The sequence below is a fragment of the Fringilla coelebs genome, assembly GCF_963513975.1.
Source record: "Fringilla coelebs genome assembly, chromosome: Z".
Lineage (NCBI taxonomy): Eukaryota > Metazoa > Chordata > Aves > Passeriformes > Fringillidae > Fringilla > Fringilla coelebs.
The window spans coordinates 33,064,102-33,084,700 of NC_140031.1; the positions used below are offsets into that span (position 1 = coordinate 33,064,102).

The window sequence follows — 20,599 nt, forward strand, 5'->3', positions numbered from 1 at the left end:
TTTTGCTTAAATAGAGGGAAAGAGGTGACAGTAAGGAAGTTCATAGGTTTGCTTAATGATAACAGTGTAAAATGATACACTGGGTTTACAAGGCCTAAAAGAACAGTGTTTTCCTTGGTCAATATTTCATATTACATGATCGTTAAGATCTCTTTCAACCCAAACCATGCTGTGATTGTATGTTTCCATGCTAAATGGAAGATGAAGATGCCAACAACTTGTGTATGCTTTGCAGCAGAGAGATCAAAGGCATTAGACCTATTTGAAATATCTGTACAGCAATTATGAGGTCAAGTAGAGTGGTTGCTTGTAAATATATTGAAGTAAATGTTCTTCACTGATGGAGGTGTGAAGAAACTGAAGTATGAAATTACCCTAACTGTTAACAGCCAATGGACTGGCAGGTTGCCATTTTAACTCCCATCTACAGAATGGGCTCCAGAGGGAGCTGCAGTAGCATGGCTGCTTCCATACTTTGAAGATGGTAGTCAGTCTTTAGGAAAAAGTAAAAAAAGGGAGAAAGTAAAAAAAACAAAATAAAACAAGCAAACAACAAAAAAAAAGCACCATAGAGAGAACTATCAGTAAGCACAAATCAACACAGTTTTATTGGGGAAGCATTAATGTGGCCCCTGTAAAGGAAAATCCTGCTTCATTAACCTGCTGGAATTGCAGAAGGGTGACAATAACTGTGTGGTAACTGTTATCTGATCTTGTATTTTTTCAATTGCCTTTAACAGAGCTCCACATGAAGGGTTATAAAGAGGGTTTTTTTTTTTTTTTTGTTCTGGGATGGGAAAGGTCCTTTTAGCAACTGGGAACCAGTTAAAGCAGAAGAAATAAAGAATAGTGCTTGTGTGCCAAATTTGAATCACACTGCACAAACTGTTAGGCTTCTAGTCTTTCTTGAGTAGCATCTGCTTTTGCCTCTGTGTGAGGCTAAGTACTTCTGATGGTTGGACTTGGCACTGGCTAACCCCTGTAGGCATTTATAGAATTCACACAAGCCAGTCATTGACTTGGGTGGGTTGAATCTTGTATTGCGCATAGAAATTTTTGGTTTGGACTTGACTAAATTTTTTCCATCTTAGATATATCATAATTTCAGTTGGAGATTATTTCATAGATAAATGAATTTATTTTGAGGCACTTCAGTTATTCTGTGAACTTCCCCGTAACTTATTTAATATAATTAATTTACTTCTGCACGTCTTTCATCAGCTGAAAGAAAAAAGATATGTGTAGAAGTTCACTCTTAAAAATTGCTATTGCATGCTTGTCAATTAGTGTCTAGAGAGGCAGCATATATGTTCATAAAGGTGTTCATTCAAATAATAATTTTAAAGTTGAAAACTAGCTGGTTCAGAAGATAGAGATTCAGGTAGGAACCATGTCACATTGATTTCAGTCTTTAATTACATAAGCAATGTTTTTTTCAAGGAAATATTTTGCCTTTCAATGCTATTATGCTGTGAAGAGTTAAGACAGTGTGGAGATAAAAGCCACTGTAGTCTGTAGTAGAAACTCATGATGACTGATTTTTGGAGGATGAAAGAACAGGAGAGAAAATCAACCTGTGAAAGCAGATGAGTGATCCCAAAAATAGTTGGATTTCTTATGTGTCATGAGAACCAAGTTACTTTAACTTTCATGTTTATAATTTTCTCTGTAATTTATGTTTTGCAGCTGAGTCAGAGGTGCACTTGACTTACAATGTGCTTTAATCTACTATGTATGCCAAAAGACTTCATTTTTTTAAGTCCTTTTTTTAAGTTGGCAAATATTTTGGCCAGATGTTTTTTGTGCCTTATTTCGGAGGGCAAAGTAGGGAAAAGCATACATTTCCTGTGAAGCAGGTGCTGCTGTTTGGAGTACAACTGAAATGAGTGAGAACACTAGCAGTCAAACTTTCACAACAGAGCTAGAATAATGTGTGTTTGTGCATGAAATACATTTATATTTTAAGCAGAAGCTGCCTTTTAAATGACTGTGCTCTGTTCTGTGTATTGTATGATCTTTCGCTAAAACAGGTGAGGGTTTTATTGCTGAAATAGTGTACAACTATATAGATAGAAAATGTGTCAGAAAACACAAGTATAAATAAACAATTTAAATAATATCTTTCTTTCTAGCATTTCCCTATTTGACTTTGAAACTTTAGTATTGGTATCCTGGCAACTTTATTTATATGTAATTTCATTAAATTGAAAAAAGAGTAATTAAATTTATTGTGCAGAGCTCAGCTGGTTGATATTACAGATTAAACTATGGTAGTAATATGGTAGTCCATCAGGGCTGGAAAATGGGAGGAATGATTTTATTAATAAGTTTCTTGAATAGTTGCTAGATCATAAGACATATCTTCACAAGTTTGGCTGGCAGTTTCTCCTGAGACAGAGTATTTATCTACCTCTTAAAAGGATTTTACCTCCTACTGGCCTTCTTTTAATCTCAGATATTTTCTTGCCTAAAAAAGATGGGCTGAAACTTCTTAGTGTATGTTACAATCAGCATTGCATCTGAATTTTGGAAATTCAGATGATTTACATATTTTAAAAAGCTGTTGTACGAAGGACTCCTTATGTTTGAAGTTATGCTAAGTCTTGTCAAATTAGAGCTAATTCCTGGGTGTTGACAACTTCATTCCCAGCAGTATATCAATATAGGTTTGGATTAATTTTTGAAATTACTTTAGTAGCATCTGTGTGATTGTACCTATTTTTTTTTTATTTCTTCTTTCATAGACTGAGTCTTGAGGAAGAATTGCATCAGATGAAAATACACCATTCTGTAAGTTCATAATACAGGAACTATGCTTACAGCAAAAACGGAAGGGTATAGTATTTTATATCTGTGTATGCAGTTTGAGTGGGTTGAGCCTGGCTGGATGCCAGGCAGGTACAAAAGCCTCTCTATCACTTTCCTCCACCGCTGGACAGGGAAGAGAAAATATAATGAAGGGTTCATGGGCTGAGATACTGTCATGGGCAAAACAGACTCAGCTTCAGGATATTAGTCAAATTTATTACTAAAAAAGTCAAAGGACAAGTAAAAACAAATATTAAAATCGCCTTCTTCTCATCCCTTCCTTTTTCCCAGCTCTCCCTCTTTCCCCCAGCAGGACATGGAGACAGTTTATGGTCAGTTTCTCACATGTTGTTTCTCCCACTGCTCAGGAAGGGGACTCCTTCCCCTGCTCCAGTGTGGGGTCCCTCCCACAGGAGACAGCTCTCCATGAACTTCTCCAGTGGGAGTCCATCCCATGGGTAAGTCCTCCACAAACTGCTGCAACGTGGCCACTCTCCCACAGGGTGCAGCCCTTCAAGGACAGGCTGCTCCAGCCTGGGTCCCCCACGGGTCACAAGTGCTGCGGGAAATCGGCTCTGCTGTGGGCTCCTCTCTCCCCGGGTGTGCAGGTCCCTGCCGGGAGCCTGCTCCAGCACAGGCCTCCCACGGGGTCCCAGCCTCCTCTCAGGCACCCCCTGCTCAGGTGTGGGTCTGCTCCACAGGCTTTAGGTGGGTCTCTGCATCCCTGTGATCCTCCACGGGCTGCAGCTGCTTCACCACGGTCTGCACCTTGGGCTGCAGGGGAACCTCCTGTGCAGGAGACGCCTGCTGTCCCTCCTTCTGCACTGACCTTGGTGTCTGCAGAGTTGTCCCTCTCACATATTCTCTCTCTGCTCTTCTCTGGCCACAGCTACATCTGCAATCACTTTTTCCTTCTTAATTATGTTACCATGTTATTGTCAACTCTGATTGGCCCAGCGTTGGTCAGCGGTGGGTCCATCTTTGAGCTGGTTGGCAATGGCTCTGCTGGACATGGAAGGAGCTTTTGGCAGCCTCTCACAGAAGCCACTCCTGTAGGCCCTCCTACTATCAAAACCTGGCCACTCAAACCCAGTACAGTAGTCTGTCAGCATATGATTTATATACAGTTGTTTTCTCTCCCAAGATTGATTTCTTTTCATGAATGTGTATTTTGTAATCATATGGCAATACATGTGATTTGAAAGTATGTTTGCTCATTATTTGTCTACACGTCTATTAAATCTGACAATTTATATTAATAACTACACATTAATGCATTTGCAACTAATATGTATATTCTGCCTATTTATGAAATATACTGGGACAGAAATTTCATGCTTGTTCAGATGTCTCTTTTAAATCTAGTTTCACAAAGTATCTGAATTTGAAAGTAAATCAAAATGGTGAAATTGTAAGAATTGATCATGACTCTCTTCTAAGTTTCTAATCTTTACAGTAGCTGATGGTTCTGTGAAGATGAGTCTTTTTCAGTCAGATAGGTAATATATTGCCACTGCCTCTCCATCATTCCTCTGATTCTGTGTGTTGAGCTGTTCCTGAATAGTCTAGGAGAAATATTCAGGAGTGCATAATTACAGTCCATCCGGATATTGCACCTGTGGTGAATTCTTTATGCACAGTATTGTGCAAAGGAGGTAAGTAGGAGGCTCGGAGAAGTACTCTACACATTCTTAGCAATAAAGCCTTACCATTCCTTTTTGCAGTTTTCTCCTGGTGACTGATTTCTATTTTTTGTGATAATGTTGACTACTTGACTGAAAAAATATAAATATTTACCTTAACTTTAAAATTCTGTCTTTAAAATTAGATGGGAGTATCAAGCTGCTGAAAACTGAAAAGTTCCCTTTTTCTTTTGTACTACTTCTTATGTATTGTGTTCATAGCCACAGAACTGAAGGTTTAAATACTGACTTTAAGGAGCACTTCTTTCTTTTTCTCCAATTCAGTAAGTCTTTGCAGAAAGAGAAGGAGAAAGAGAACCAACGGTGAGAAGGAGTTAAGGACCTGCTGAGCAGTATCTGGAATTTTCTAAAAAACAGTCTGATCTCCAGAACTGCCAGTTCTTGGCATGTTCAGTGCTTTAACAATTAGTATTTTCTTCCTTTTTTTTTTTCATTTTCTTTTCAGGTAAACATAGGCTCTTTTAAAAATTTGTGGGTAGATGCACACTTCTGATTTGGTAATTAGTATAATTACTATTCTTTTTGTGGGGACTGAGAAAAATGTTTAAACTACTAGTGAAGTGTTTTCTAGAAGACAAATTTTATTTACCTTTTCCACTCTGTGTTGTTCTGGATATCATTTAAATGAAAAGGAAATGTCTAATAAGATTCAAGTCCAAAGATATGTATTAACTGAACTTTCCTGTTACCACAGAAGACGGAGATGATTCTAGCTGTTTCCAAATTTTTACCAATTGAAGTGTAAGAAAATAGTTGCTCACAAGGTGTATAAAAATTTTTTCCTTATTGTTCCCCTTGAAAATTGAAGGGAGCTGTAGTCATGACACATGTATTATTTGAGATTTTCTAGAATCACCGTGATGACTGAAGCTGAATGTCTATCTTTGAGCATAAATGAGTGTAATGTTAAAAATCCTTGCTTATGTTCTCAGAAAGTGCATACTCCCTCTGCCTTCATAAAAGGGGGTTAAATGCCTTCTTCTAAATAAAAATACAACATCATGTCTGTTACCAGTAATTTGCTGGGAGTCCAAACTTGATATGGTCTAAATACATTTTGTTCATAATTTCTGTATGTTTTATTTTCTGAAAGGAAACCTGATGCCAATTTCCTCAGTTTATCAATGATGTTGGAATTCACTTTCACCTTAGCAGATAGGTACCTGTTTTCATCAGGCATTCTAAAATCAAGGGATAAAGTCTGTAAAAAGAGACTGAGCTTTCCTGTATTAAAATTGCCTGTCTTTATTGGATATCACTTGTGTTTGTCAGGAAGAAGTAATGGATAGTTTCGTTGTTCTTCCATGCAACTTTTCAAACCCTGTTGGTCAAAGATGAAGTGGGTCAAGGGAAAAGGAAACTCTGTTCCTCCATTCCCAGTTTTTTCCATTCTTAGTCTGTTGCCCAGTTATTTACTGGTAGTCATCAAATCCAAATCCACTGTTCATGATATTCATGCCCTTATTTGTTTATGAAGGTAAAGGATGTGTTGGCAGGCAGTCATGCCATTTCCTCCAAAAGCAGGAGAATGGATCCATCAAATCCTATTCAGAAAAATAGCAAATGCTTTCTTAAAAAGCAGTAAACTGTTGGCCTTGCTGTTTCTCCAAGGAGGCAGTTTGAAGGTTTCTTTCATTATGAGACTCCTGAATATACTGTATCCTCAGTATATATACATGGGAGTGGCATTCCTTTCTGGTCTTCACCCTGGTGTTTCCCACCAGAAGTTTCTTTCTATCCAGGAGCATGGGTACCTACCACTGGAGTCACTAACACAGTGGCTTTGTGCACCATGGAGCCTTTTTTCGTTAGGGAAATCCTTCACCTGGTGTGTTCTGCAGGCAAAAATGTCATTCCTTTGATGGTTTGTATAGTTTCTTTGTAAGTGACTATTACAGTGCTCTATTATAGTGCTCTACTGTATCTTTTTTTTTTTTTTTAAAGGGGTGGGTTTTTTCTTTGTGTAAGCAGGCTTTTTGCAAATACTATAGTCTACTATAGTTTCATAGTTTAAGTACCATTTTGGCAGTGGTGTTGAACTAATGCATCATCAGATTTTGTGCCTATTAATTAGGAATTAAGTTTTATGTTCTAAGGCTGACAGTTAACTATGTTTTCTCAGTGGGATGTAACTGGGCTTATGTAAGACCATAGTAATTTGATGACTGAAGATAGTTGGCTTTATGACTTGTGGGTCTGTTCCTTGAGGGAGAAGATGTTATTATTTTGTGTAGAAGTATGACAGGTAGAGCATGTCTTGCTGAGTAGACTGATATGATGTATCTTTCTGCTATCCTAGACAGACAGTTACAGGTGATGCTGTTTCACTGCCTCGCTAACCAATTCCTATGAACAATTACATAACAATTGGAAGGGAGGAGGGCCATATATTTTCTGCTCAATAGAAAGGGTTAAGTTTCAGTGACCTTTGGCTACGCTTTAATTTATGTTGCTTGTATCTTGTTTGATAATACTAACATGTATAGTCTTTTCTATCCCTTTTGCAGTGGTATTCTTTACTATCTGCATATAATATGTCTATTTATAGAGTTTTAAATTGCATTTTAATACATCCACATAATAAACATAACACCTTGTGTGCTTTGATCAGTTTCTTTGACTATGGGAAATAATTTTTCTTTTCAGTGGAGTACAGTAAATGCTGATATAAAAGCTACAACAGGCATTCAAATGAGTGAATATTTAGAAAAAGATGAAAAGCATGTTCATATTATCTTTGTGTGTTACTTAAAGAATGTTCTAAATGTATGCAGTACCACTGTGCTGGGGGACTGTAGTCTGAAGTAACATGGGAACTAACATATTAATATCAAGGTAAAGGTACATATTCCCCAGATGCATAGTTTTACCTTTTTCAGCTTTTATTATCTTTAGAATAGTGTTCCATTTATTTCATGAATACAGAAGTATTAATTGGCCATGACATGTTCCAAAGACAAAAGAAAGGTCTAATTCACTCTAACAAACTTGTTAGTCACTGTTTATATCAAGAGGATTGTGAATCTACAGAGAGTAACACTGTTTTCTTCTACACTTGCTTTGTTTATAAATCAAAAGTTTTTAAGTGACCTGCAGTGTCTGCTTGTAGTTTAAAATGTTACTTCTAAAGCAGACCTCCACCATGTAGCACAGATATTTATCCCTTAAGATTAATTCTTTAAGTTCATTTGGGGGAAAGAAGGACCAAAAAATAAATACTAATATTGTGGTGCTTTTAGAGTATTGGAATTTTTTTGTTCTGTAATGCAATATTTCATATTCTAAGATTAAATCCCTCTGATGTGTGTAATTGCTCATTTCTATGGGCAGTCAGCAATTTGTGAATGCTAAGCTCTTGATTTCTGATTGACCATATGTATTGGTACTTCTAAACGTTTTTTTTAATGAACAAATATAATTTTTAACTTGGGATTTTTAGTATCTAAAGTGGATAGCTGTCTCTGATAACTGTATCAATAGCTGTATCAATTTCTAATTGTTATGATTTCACAGTATTTCAGTTGAATGGTTTGTGTGATTTATCTAGTGAAGTACATGATCTTTAACTTAACAAAAACCAGGGTTTAAAGTTTTCATCCATCCTAATTCAGTTACTGTTTGCTTTGTTCACCAATCACTCTGATCCTCCTAGCAGGGGACAAGACCTAGAGAACAAAACTGATAGTGACTGTGTAGATAAAACGGCAATGAATTCTGCTTTTAAGGCATAGAGGGAATAGTCTGTAAAAGAATAAAAATTGGAATGAAAGTACAGTGTCTTTAACCTGCAGATCTATTGTACCTTTGAAAAGCTTGTACTCTGAAAAAAACATACTGTGATGCTACAGAGATTAATAATTATGTGACAGAGCACTTTGAAAAGAGGTCACTTTAGAAACTGACCAAAAAGCTTGTCAAGAAAATAGACCACATTATAAATAATTATAGAAGTAAAGAATGCATTTCCGTAAAACATCTACAGATTGGTTTAGTGAAATACTAGGTGTCATAATGTATTTTATTTATTATATTATATGGATGTGTTATTCGTTTTCTGATAGAGCTACTTTTTAAGCTTAGTGAAGATGATGGGGTCAGGGGTAATACTCCATAGAAGTATATGAGAGAAGTTTTACATGAGATGCTACAGAAAGTAAAATACCAACCACAACAAAGAGATCTGAATTTTAATAGAAGAATCATATAGATAGATAGATAGATAGATAGATAGATAGATAGATAGATAGATAGATAGATAGAGATAGAGATGTATGTATGCATATATATATGTATGTATGAATATGTAGTACTGAATATGTTAGTACTCACGAATTTAATCCATCATTTTCCTTCAAAATTTAAAAATGTGGCTTTCCAGAATTTTGCTCAGAAATTAATTCTAGGGAAATAGCTGTGAATGTTATGTAAGATAAACATGGGTAATGTCAGAAGAAATGAAAAGAGTGTTTAGGGGTGTAATGCTAAAAGCAAACAGATTATCTAAATTGTAAGTATCATTTTGCCCCTTAACTTCAGGAACCTTAATACCTTTGCGGGTTATTTAACTTTAGATGATATCAGGTGTTAATCTCCATAGAGCTCCTCTACAAAATAGAATTGATGCATAATAATGATAAATTCACAGTTTGTTGTATTTAAATTTTAGCACAATGTTTCATGTGCAAATATTTTCTTCGTGTGTAGTTCTATCACTCTTTTTACAGGATAGTACTATATATGCATGTAGTGTTCTCTAGCTTAACAAAAAATGTGAAGTATTTGTCTTTACTGATTTACATTCTACAGGTTTTGCCTCATACAGTGATGGGATGTTCTTAACTAGTTGGTATTTGTATTGATATTTGTAATATACGCAAGTAGTTTAGTACGTTAACAGGTGTTCACTTAAGAGGGCTCACTTGTATTTTACCATATGTTTTGTTTGCTTGCAAAGAAGAGGCATCCTTCAAACAGTATCATGCCTTTTGTTTGTCATTTTGCAAAACTATTTGTTTAATTACTTATAAATCTTTAAAAGCATGCTTAAATTGAATAAACACAAATCTATAACTTTGAATGTCAGTTCTGGTATGTCTATTTATTTTTTATCTGTGAATTAACTTGTAGGAAGTATGGTAATTTACAGCAGATGATGTGATTGCATATACTTGTAACACTTGCCATATGGTCAGGCAATGAAGGCTGTCATCTCGTTATTACTGAATGACAAACATCATGTTAAAATAATAACACACAGAATAGGAAGTGCTCACATTCATTTATCTTAAGGTAGAGTGAGTAATTGAAATAATATGAATGCTACCATCTGAAATGTCACAGTTTATGCTTGCTTATCATCTATATTTCAGAACTATAATTTTGTTTGCCAGGTACTACATAATTTTTATCTCTATGGATATACAGAGTTATGATGGTACCTTAGGGGTAGGTGTAGAAGCTATTTATTGTTTATTTCCTTCCAGCTGTCATACATGACTTTAAGTGCTACTGAGTGCAAAAGGTTCCTTTAAAGAAATGAGAAAACAGTAGCAGAATCTCAGTTTAGGAAGGTGATTGAAGAAAGATATTGGTCTAACCCATTGTTGTAGGGGTGGAAAGTGCACTGATTTAATTATAAACCTTTGTTTCACTAAAGCATTTGGAAAAAAAATCCTTTTTATTTCTAATTTTACCCATTCACTTTATGTAGCCATAATGTACTGTCTCTTCATATTAAAGATTTCCTATCAAAGTCACAAATTCAGTGTCCAATTCACAAATACATATGAAGTTTAAGCAGCTCTTGTCCTAATTTGCCCTATACATCAAGAGCTGTCATTTATCTGAATCCTATCTGTAGTACCCACTTTGTACTACATTTCATAAATTTTAAAATAATTTAGGTGTTGGCAAAATGTTACTGTAAAAACCTAAAGGTAAAAACTTACAGAAATAATATGGTTTCAATATTTTCAGTGTCAAGGATAGTTCTGATATGTTGTATTGCTACAAAGTGTGGGAACTGGCCAGTATTTTACAAGGCTGAGAGTTCAAGTTAGCCATGCACATGCTAGTATAGCTCCTGGAAAAACAATGTACAAAGAAAACTAGATCCCCTGACATATTCTTTAGTGAAAGAGTGGGGATTGAGCTTGTACAAAACCATCCAAAAATATTTTTCCAGGTATTGGAGTAAGTCATTACTGGGCACAAAACTTGCTCTGATGCCCTTTTCAGGCTTCTGGAGATGTCTCATAGAATAAATAATCACATTTGTATCTGCTAAAATTAAAATCACCACTTATTTCTGGAAATTGCCCTTTATGTGGATATTCAAGAACATCACAGAGAGTCAGTTTATTGTTAATGGACTTCAATATCCATAAACCTCAAAGGACTTTAGAAGCAGAACATAGGTAGAATGGTGTCTTCCACAAAATTTTTGTGAGGAACTTGGAAAATTAATCTCTTAGTTGAAACATGATAGATTTTTCTTCTCTGTAAATAGAAAACACATACTAGCTTCCACATTTTTAGGTGCTGAGTTTCTGATATCTTTGCTAGGATTTGTTTTGGGCTTTTGAATGATCAAATTAATATTTTATTTCTGTATTTACCACACTTGAAAGAACTTGTTGCTTCAGATAGCTCGTGCAAAATTGTCTGTATTTCAAAGTAGTAATCCTTCTGAAAATGTCTTTTAAAATTCAATTAGTGTGTATAACAAAATCAGTAATGAGCTCAAGATGCATCACGAAGATTCATTAGCATGGTATACTTAAACTTCTGTGTCATTTTGCTTGGAATTCTAAGTTCTTTTACCATCTGCCCTTTGTTCAACAGCTGTATTATTGCAGCTAAAATGTTTTAATCTGCACTACATAAAGTTGTTTTAAAATTAAGGACTACAGATAGCTTTTGCCCTTGCTCTTCATGCGATATTATTGTCATGTAATAAATTTATCTGAAAACATAGTTTGGAGTTTTTCAAGACAGGCTGAGCTATTGTAAATGCTAAAATTGCTTTTTTTAGGTACAACAACTAGAAAGCAGATTCAAAGCTATTGAAGGGGACTTAAAGAAACAGAAAGAAGTAAATAAAGAATTACTGAATGAGAAAGTGTATTTGAAAGAATCTTTAAAAGTGCAAAAGGAAGATGCAGACGCAAGAAAAAGAGAGCTGGAAGCACTACTTAAGAGGATCTGTGAGGTAAAAAAGGAAAAAGCAGAACTTCAATTCATGATTGATGAGAAGGAAAAAGAAGCTGCCTCTTTGAAGAGGGAAGTGACAGAAGCTAACAGGTTGAGAAATGAAAGTGAAGATTTGCTGAGTCAAGTGCAGGAGCAGAAGTGTTTGCTGGATAAAGCCAAAGCAGTGGCAATCTCTGGGCAATGTAATTGCAAGATAACAGGCACCAAGGTTAAATTAAAAACAGCCAAGAAAAAGAGCTCTTTGGGACATCATGGAGCTTTTCTCAAACAGTCCATCAAGGTTATGAGTAATGTGTTTGAGAACTTCAGTAAGGACGGCTGGGAGGATATGAGTGAAAGCAGGTACAGCTCTCATTAACTTAGCCCTGTAGAGGGGACACTGTGCATATGTAAAGCACTAGCAAATGGAGATTGAATTTCAACTACTGTTGATTTGGTATTCAAAAAAAATACTGTCAGATCCTTTGAAATATCTTGGGAGGTCTTGTTCGGAGCTTATTGACTGAAATTTGCATGCGAAATTAGCCACAACTGCATGAGTATTTGAATAGGTGCCAGGAAACCCAAAAGAAGGCAATGCTTGATTTCTTCCAGTGATGCTATTTTCATGCAGTCATGAGGCTTGAAATTGACAGTTTGGCAGGTTGATTTAATTTGCTGGCCTTTTGCATATTCACCACTGACAGCTAAGGATTCCCAGGCAAGCCTAGTAAGTCGGTTTAGTTATCTTGTGACATGCCGACCCGGGAGGAGAAACATTTTTTCCCCTTAATTTAGTTAGATAAATTTTGAATGACCCATTTCAGCTTGCTAGCAGATGTCTACAAGCTGTTTAACATCCTTTAAATTAAGAACCATCCACACTAATTATTTCCTGTATGTTTTATGCAGTCATTGTACTAACTTTAATTGAATGATGGTTAAAAATCTTTTAAGGTGATGGTTACCACATACAATCCCAGTCATGAATCAAAAGACTCTCAGAAAATTCTACTGGCAAACATCATATAAACGATGAGAATTTTTGCTTCTTCTTACTATGTCCCCGTATACTTGAGGAGGCAGCAGTTAGCCACTAGGTAAATGGGTATCATACCTTATCTTTCAGGACCTTGTTCTAATAGACAAGCAAAGAAATTTCTCAAGCCTGTATGTATCCAAGATACAGAAAACATGGGAAAAGAGTAAAGAAAATAGAATTTTCATAGGCTTTATACTGGCTCTACGTGTCATATGGAGCAAATCAATAGTGGCAAATGAAGCCTTTCTACTACTTCTCCCCATGCAAAATAGGGGGTTCCTGAACACAGTATGTAGAGGGAGAAAACAAATTAAGAACCATGTAATTAGTCAGTTGTCATTAATGTAAATCTTGGGTTTTTTAATATATAATAAAATATTACAGATCTGATTTTAATAAGAAACATACATGTTTGCACATACGGAAACATGTATGCATGTTGTAATTAGTGAGTATTTAATTTGCTCTGTTGATCTCTTTAAGAAAAACATTGAGCATGCATGTTGTCATTCCACTTGTAGTTCTAAATGAAAAGTATTTACATAGCTTCACTCGTGGCTAGCCATAAATAGTGCTTTTAATAATTGTACAAATGTTGGGTTAGGGAATTCTTGTTGTAGAACAGTAAACATTGTTGAAGTTTCAACAACTCAGGGAAATATCTTAATTTATTTTCCTTTTCTGCTTATTCATAAATACCATTTTTTATTACTAGTAGCTGGCTCTGAGTTTTTTAAATGTAAGCCTTCCATTTTCTAAATAGAACATTCTTTAAAGCAGGTGAGGGAAATGTGTATGTAGTTAGAAATATCTCTGTGGCTGTACAACAGCCCCTTTAAACCAATGCATTGATTTTGTTCTCATCAATTAGTGAGACATACCAATGCGTCAGGACAGGTTTTAAAAAGTATAAACATGTTTATGTGTAAACTCTTCTCATCAGTTTGACGCCTTTTCTCTGGTTAAGTAAACTGCATCTCTAAATCTAAAGGATTTTTATGATGATGTAACTTAATTTGAACTCAGTTATGCTGTTTTAAATACCTTGGTTTAAAAAGTAACAAATCAAACTAGCCTTCTGTTTAGGGATTCCTTCACAAATCCGCTCACACAAATGATGATATGTAGCCCCTGATGTTATAGAAGCGGGTATATCCAAGACTTCAAAGTAGGCTTCCTTGAATATAAGAAAGCAAATGATAATGTGGGGTAAGGCAGTGAAAAACTAGAGATTATGAGCACATTGAGTGTAATTCTAAGGAAAAATTATAAGAAGATTTAAAGTTTCAGTTCCAGTTTCTCTGCATGGCAGGAATCTCAGTGAAAGAATTAACAGGTATACAGAATTTAAGAGCATTCTAAAGGGGTGCTAAATAGAGCTTTCACTGAAGTGTGATTTCTGAGTTTATCTCAGTCAACACTATAAATAAAGTTCAATTGAAACAAAACGTTATTATGGATTGTGCATTTACTTATATTATAAAATGTGAAAAAGAAGGAAAGTAGAAATTTAGTATTTTATGAGCCATTCACATTCTAAAAGTACATTCAAGTATTTTTTCATTTATTTCACTTCTGTGAATTGTCACGAAAGTTGTCTTTCAAGAAGAAGCTGAAGTCTCAGGCCTCTGCATTATAGAGTGAGATTGCATTTGACAGAGTAGAACTTGATAAAATAATTTCAGAGATAGATTTTTGCTTTATTATGTTTGTAAAGTATATTTCTATTTGCCTATGCATTAACTCTGGAATGTTTAATGTATAGCTTGATTTTGGTTTTGGTATTTTTAGGGGGGTTGTTGTTTTTTTTTTGTTGCTGTTTTTTGTTTGGTTGTTGTTGTTGTTGTTGTTGTTGTTGTTTGGGGTTGTTTGGTTAGTTTTTTTGTTTTCCTGCGTGTGCTGCTTTAGTGACTCTGAAATACCAACTTCTGAAAGCTTGGAAACAGTGATTATGAAGACAGTGCAAAACATTGATCCACTGACAGCCATAAGTAAACAAGAAGAAAAAAAGCCCTGCAATGTCCTTCATTTAGAAGTCTAAAATGAGCAATTTAATAAAAAGGTATATATTGGTTTGTTCTCGTGAGTGGAGTTTTGGAGTTTAATATTAGCACTTCTGTCTGCTCTTAATTAATTTGACTCTCAAAATAGAAGTGAAAACCTGTTTCCAAATATTCAGCGGGTGGATTAATTATATTTTAGAATATTTTGTGAACAGGGAGTCTGCTGGGGTGGATTCATCCTGGTAGATGCCAGGTATCCACCAAAACCTCTTGTTCACCCCCCTCCACAGCTGGATAGGGGAGAGAAAATGCAACAAAGGGTTTGCGGGCTCAGATAGGGATAGAAAGAAATCAGTCATCAAATACCGCCATGGGTGAAACAAACTTGAATTAGAAATATAAATTAAATATTTTACTAACAAAATCAGAGGAGGATGATGAGAGATAAAAGAAGACCTTAAAAACAGCTCCCCCTACTCCTCCCTCCTTCCCAGCTCTCCCTCCTTCCCCCCAGCAGCACATGGAGACAGGAAATGGGTTTATGGTCAGTTCATCACATGTTGTTTCTCCCACTGCTCAGGAAGGGGACTCCTTCCCCTGCTCCAGTGTGGGGTCCCTCCCACAGGAGACAGCTCTCCATGAACTTCTCCAGTGGGAGTCCATCCCATGGGTAAGTCCTCCCCAAACTGCTGCAACGTGGCCACTCTCCCACAGGGTGCAGCCCTTCAAGGACAGGCTGCTCCAGCCTGGGTCCCCCACGGGTCACAAGTGCTGCAGGAAATCGGCTCTGCTGTGGGCTCCTCTCTCCCCGGGTGTGCAGGTCCCTGCCGGGAGCCTGCTCCAGCACAGGCCTCCCACGGGGTCCCAGCCTCCTCTCAGGCACCCCCTGCTCAGGTGTGGGTCTGCTCCACAGGCTTTAGGTGGGTCTCTGCATCCCTGTGATCCTCCATGGGCTGCAGCTGCTTCACCACGGTCTGCGCCTTGGGCTGCAGGGGAACCTCCTGTGCAGGAGACACCTCCTGTCCCTCCTTCTCCACTGACCTTGGTGTCTGCAGAGTTGTCCCTCTCACATATTCTCTCTCTGCTCTTTGGCCACAGCTACATCTGCAATCACTTTTTCCTTCTTAATTATGTTACCATGTTACTGTCAACTCTGATTGGCCCAGCGTTGGTCAGCGGTGGGTCCATCTTTGAGCTGTCTGGCAATGGCTCTGCTGGACACGGAAGAAACTTGTGGCAGCTTCTCGCAGAAGCCACTCCTGTAGTTCCCCCACTACCAAGACCTGGCCCTACAAACCAAGTATACCTATTAAACTATTTGGACAGGAATGTAAAAGATAATTTAAAAATGTAAAGTTGCTGTATAAGCTAGTGCTGTGTCACAGTCCAGGCAAAGAATGCCACAGACATCCCATTAAACTTTCTCTCAGTCAGAAGCACCATACAGATCAGGCTGACCTAACCCATGACAGGGAGATAGCAGCACCCCTCTCTACCTCCTAGCCAAATGGTGTGCTGACTAATCCAGCTTAAATGTCTCTCATTTGGTTTGTTGTGCACTGGACAAGTTTCTCCATCTTAGAAAGATACTTTTGACACTATCTGTGTCCAGAATATTCTGTCTTGAGAAAAGTATGCTTTTAGCCTCTTCTTAGCCTATTTACACGGATTGTCTGGGATTTGAACTGCTTGTCTCATTGCTAACATCTATAGCTGTTTTCTCACAGAAGAGGGCCAGCTGGTTTTGTCCCAGGTCTTCAGAGGCTCCATACAATCTGTAACAGATGACTCATTCTTGGACTTCTTAACAGTGCCTAATAGATTTTCCCTCCTATGTTTGTCCAAATAAATAACTTAATGGAATTTTAAACATAAGCAGATATTATTATTTCTTAGTTCAAGAAACAGAATACTGAAACACCGAACAACTTGCTGCTTTTAGATAACTAGTTTGAAGTTCAGTATTTTGAATGGTGATAAAATAGAGTTTGAAAAAAGATTGTTTCCTTAGTTTCCAAAATTTTAGTAAAAATGTAGACCCTCTGGTCTTGTTACATATTCTTGATGGTGTTATTTCATCAATACTTTTTGATGAAATAAACTGAAAAAAAAAAAGGAACTCATTAATCTGTTGGTAATAATATGAGTAGGTGCACATGCTATATATGAAGATCTGACAAAAGTGTGCTACTCTTTTTAATCTCCTTCTACTCCTGAGTGAGGACATACAAGGCAGGGAACCCAGGACACTGTCCTCTCCTGATTGGTAGTATAGCACAGCCACTACAATTGCTGTAGGGCCTGTATTACATTTACTCTCTGTTTCTAGTGGAGAAGGTAGACACATTCTGATAGACATTTGTAACTGACTGGTGGAACTGAAGCAGATGCAGGAAGTGTCTGGAGAGCACTAAGCAGTTAAATATGCTTCAGCAGAACTCCCCTATTGCAGGAAAAAGATTTGAAAACATGGTTTATGAATGTGAAAGAAAGTATTGCCCAAATGTTTAGCATTAACAGTTGGGAACAGTAGTTTTTAATAAACTCTTTAGTCCATCCAGAGGATTTAAGGGCCCTACTGGTGGGTATTCTAATACAAAGAGAGGCTAAAGATATTGCCAAAGTCTTGAGCTGTGCAAGGGGCTGGAGATGAGACCATTTATGATACAAGGACTTGGTCATTTCTCCTCCATGTGGTAGGAATATATAACACTTTGTGCAGTATCAGCAGAGTTACTGTAACTCTCCTACAACTCATGCATTTATTAGAACTGTGCATTAGATGGAGATCTCAGTCTTTTTGCTGCAGATGTGGATTGTTAGCTTGTCATCTGCTGAGAGCTCAGTTCTTGGTCTTTCAAATTGTGTGGTGATTGTACTTATCTAGAATTCATGGCTAAGTTATCCTACAATGTCAGTAGTTTGTTCAGTGCAGTTAGTAGAGAATGTGTTGGTCTTTACTCTTTTAAATTTGCTAAACAGCTATTTTAGATATGAATATTCCCAGAAATATCTTGCATTATATGACCTAGAAATTGAAATCTGAAAACTTAAAAAACTGGAGAAATATTGCAGTGTTCCTGATCAAAAGTGTTTAAATATACACTGAGCATTTAATACCTAGTAAATTAGTTCACAAACCCTCTGACAGGCTGTTGCAAGATTTGACTGCTTGACTTTGTATATGTGTTTTCAGATATTTATCTCATTACTTTAAGGTGAAGTTCTCATATAATAAATGACTATCAAACCGCATCTTTTCACACAGTTAAAGTATGTTTTTACTAAGTCCCACCTAGTGAATCTACTGACTGATATGAGCTTTTTCATTACCTTTGTTCATGTTTGCCCCTTGTAGCCAACATAGCCAATGAAACAAATTAAAAGTGTTTTGGTTTAGACCTTAAAAAAAACCCAGCCTGTTAACAAGACACCGAAGCCTTTATTTTTGATAATCAGAAATTTGAGACACATGTAACTTCCAAGTCCTTGTTGATTTTGCATTGTTGCCACTTAAGAAAAAGCACAACATGGAGTGTTTATCGGTTGATTGTTTTATATGTTTTATGTTTTTATAGGTCAGTTGTTAATTTGCCAGTGTATGTACTAAGAAATATTTTCGAGATTGCAGGAGTGTTTTGAAGGGCCAAAACAAAATCATAAATCATGTTACTTAGAATGATTTTGCCCATTTAGTAATATGCTATTTTATGTTCAGTGAGTAGAGCAAAAGGGAGAAATATCACTGTCCAGAAACCGGACTGCTCTGTTTCTCTACTGCAGGAAAAAATTGAGCCATGGCAGAAGGAGGTAGCTGTTGTACAGAGGGGAAAAAAAGACAGCAGTGACTTCCATTAAAAATGTTAAACAAACCAATGAAAAATTACCATGTAGCTGACCAGAGACTTCAAGTTAATAAACTGACCATAGAGGTAAAGTACTTTTCTTTTTAGTGTCTTGCAGTGTTCACCTTAATTCTGGTGCAATTCTGGGATATTTTGATAGCATTGATTTTTGTATTTTAATTTATTGTAGTCAAAATTATGAAATATTGTATTTTACCATGCTTTGTGTGGGCCACTTATTATGTACAAATTATATTGAGGCTAGTGTATAAACACAATTCATTTATCCTTTTGAAAATAAAGTGGTCTTCATGCTGATTTTTTACATGTATTCAAATGAATGAGGTAAGTTTCATTTTTAGCCTGTGATCTGCAAACCTTCCTGAGAATCTGGTCAGTCCAGAACTAGTACCTGATCCTCTGTAAAGAACAGGCACTGTCTCCATACACCGCAAGACAACTAGAGTTTTCTTCTGGAGGGGACTCAGACCTGTTCTGTATCTGTTTAATCCCATCTTTCTCTGTGAAGGTGAAAAGCCAAAAAACAAAGTTTATGGAAATAGGGACTAGAAGAGTATTTAGTTAACAGTCTAAGGACACAAACTTTCTTCGCTGCTTCAGTCTTTATTTCTACTTACTCCTTTTCCATGCTATTACTCCTTTCTGGTTTTCCCCATTCTCATGTATATATGTATTTTGTGTTAATCTATATGCAGCTCCTCAGCTGGAATTCTTTTCTGTTCATACTGTAGTGATTGGCCTGCCCTTTATAGAGCTGAATCAACAAACACTTATGCAGTAATTGTCTCCTGTTGGTCACACACACATCCTGCTTCCAGAATTATAGTGCTACAACAGATGGACTTGCTGGAAGGAGGCAGACATTAAAAAAGAAATCAAATCCCCTCCCCCTCAAACTTCTCTGTGTTTTTGCCTTTGCACAGAAGGCAGAAGCAATATCAGGAGCAGCACTTTTCACTTTCTTAGGACTAGGGAACTGCTAATTTCTAGAGGAGGGAAAACTTCATTTCTGTTACTTATTTTGCATAACTATGTATGTGTAATGAATTGTTAAAAAAGAGTTTCCAAGATCATTGGAACCAATGAAGATCTGCCTATCTTACAAACAGTTTCATAATGTAAAGTTTCATGGACAGTATAAACTTCACGGGGAACTATATGCGTAATTTAGTGAAAATGTTCTGATTTCTCAGACATCTTCATTATTTGCCTTCCTAGAAGACTACCCCTTAGGTATCTATTGAAGAGCAATGTGAGAAATAAAATAGAAAATGCTGTTATCAGGGAACTGTTTAAGAAAAAATGAAAAGGGGGGAACAAAATTTATGTAAAGATAGGAGCTGCTGTAATGGAAAAGTGTGACTAAAATAAAATAACATTGCTTAAAACCAAACTGCTTTTCTGTCATTCAGTTTTTCTGGAAGATTAAAAAAAAAAAAAAGGTCACTGGTTTATTTAAAGGGTGGTGCATTCTAAGCAAAAATAAATAAAGGGTGTTTCAGGTACTCAAGGAAAAAATCTTTATTAGGCATGCACATTTTTTTCCTTCTCAGCAAACGATTCAAATTCCCTTTCTTACAACTAATTACTCTTCAGGTGCCATACTAGTGCTACCAAGTGGGAAATTTAAAGCAGAGGCTTGGGCTACTTGCCAAGTGAAAATTAAGGAGGTAAAGAACCTACACAGTCACTGCAGGGTACAGTCATGTTTTAGAGAGAGAACCCTGATTCAGACAGATCTAATGGTTCTAAAGCACACTTGTGTGGGGGACTTGTATGGGTTGGTGGTTTTTTTTGTAAGAAATACTATCTAGAAGTGAAGTTTTAAGATACTGCAAGGGAAAGAATGTTTGTTAAGGTTTTTTGTCAATACTTCCGTTACTTTAGGTTTTAGATTTTTTTTGAGAGGTATAAGGTAAAAAACAAGCAGTCAAACCATGGGAAAAAAATACACAATCTCTAGATTTGGAAAAAATCTTAAATACT

The 20,599-nt window shown here is 36.5% G+C and overlaps 1 protein-coding gene across 1 annotated transcript in view; it reads left to right on the forward strand.

The window, feature by feature from the left end:
* The window catches only part of CNTLN (centlein), a gene marked incomplete at both ends in the record, with an annotated part of 182,794 nt that overhangs the window by 104,765 nt on the left and 57,430 nt on the right, over window positions 1–20,599 (forward strand). The window contains 9 exon segments of the mRNA XM_084224713.1: window positions 2,745–2,794; window positions 8,573–8,622; window positions 8,626–8,664; window positions 11,545–12,065; window positions 14,653–14,735; window positions 15,914–16,047; window positions 18,531–18,572; window positions 18,574–18,632; window positions 18,634–18,679. Of these exon segments, the coding sequence (XP_084080839.1) occupies window positions 2,745–2,794; window positions 8,573–8,622; window positions 8,626–8,664; window positions 11,545–12,065; window positions 14,653–14,735; window positions 15,914–16,047; window positions 18,531–18,572; window positions 18,574–18,632; window positions 18,634–18,679 (1,024 nt within the window).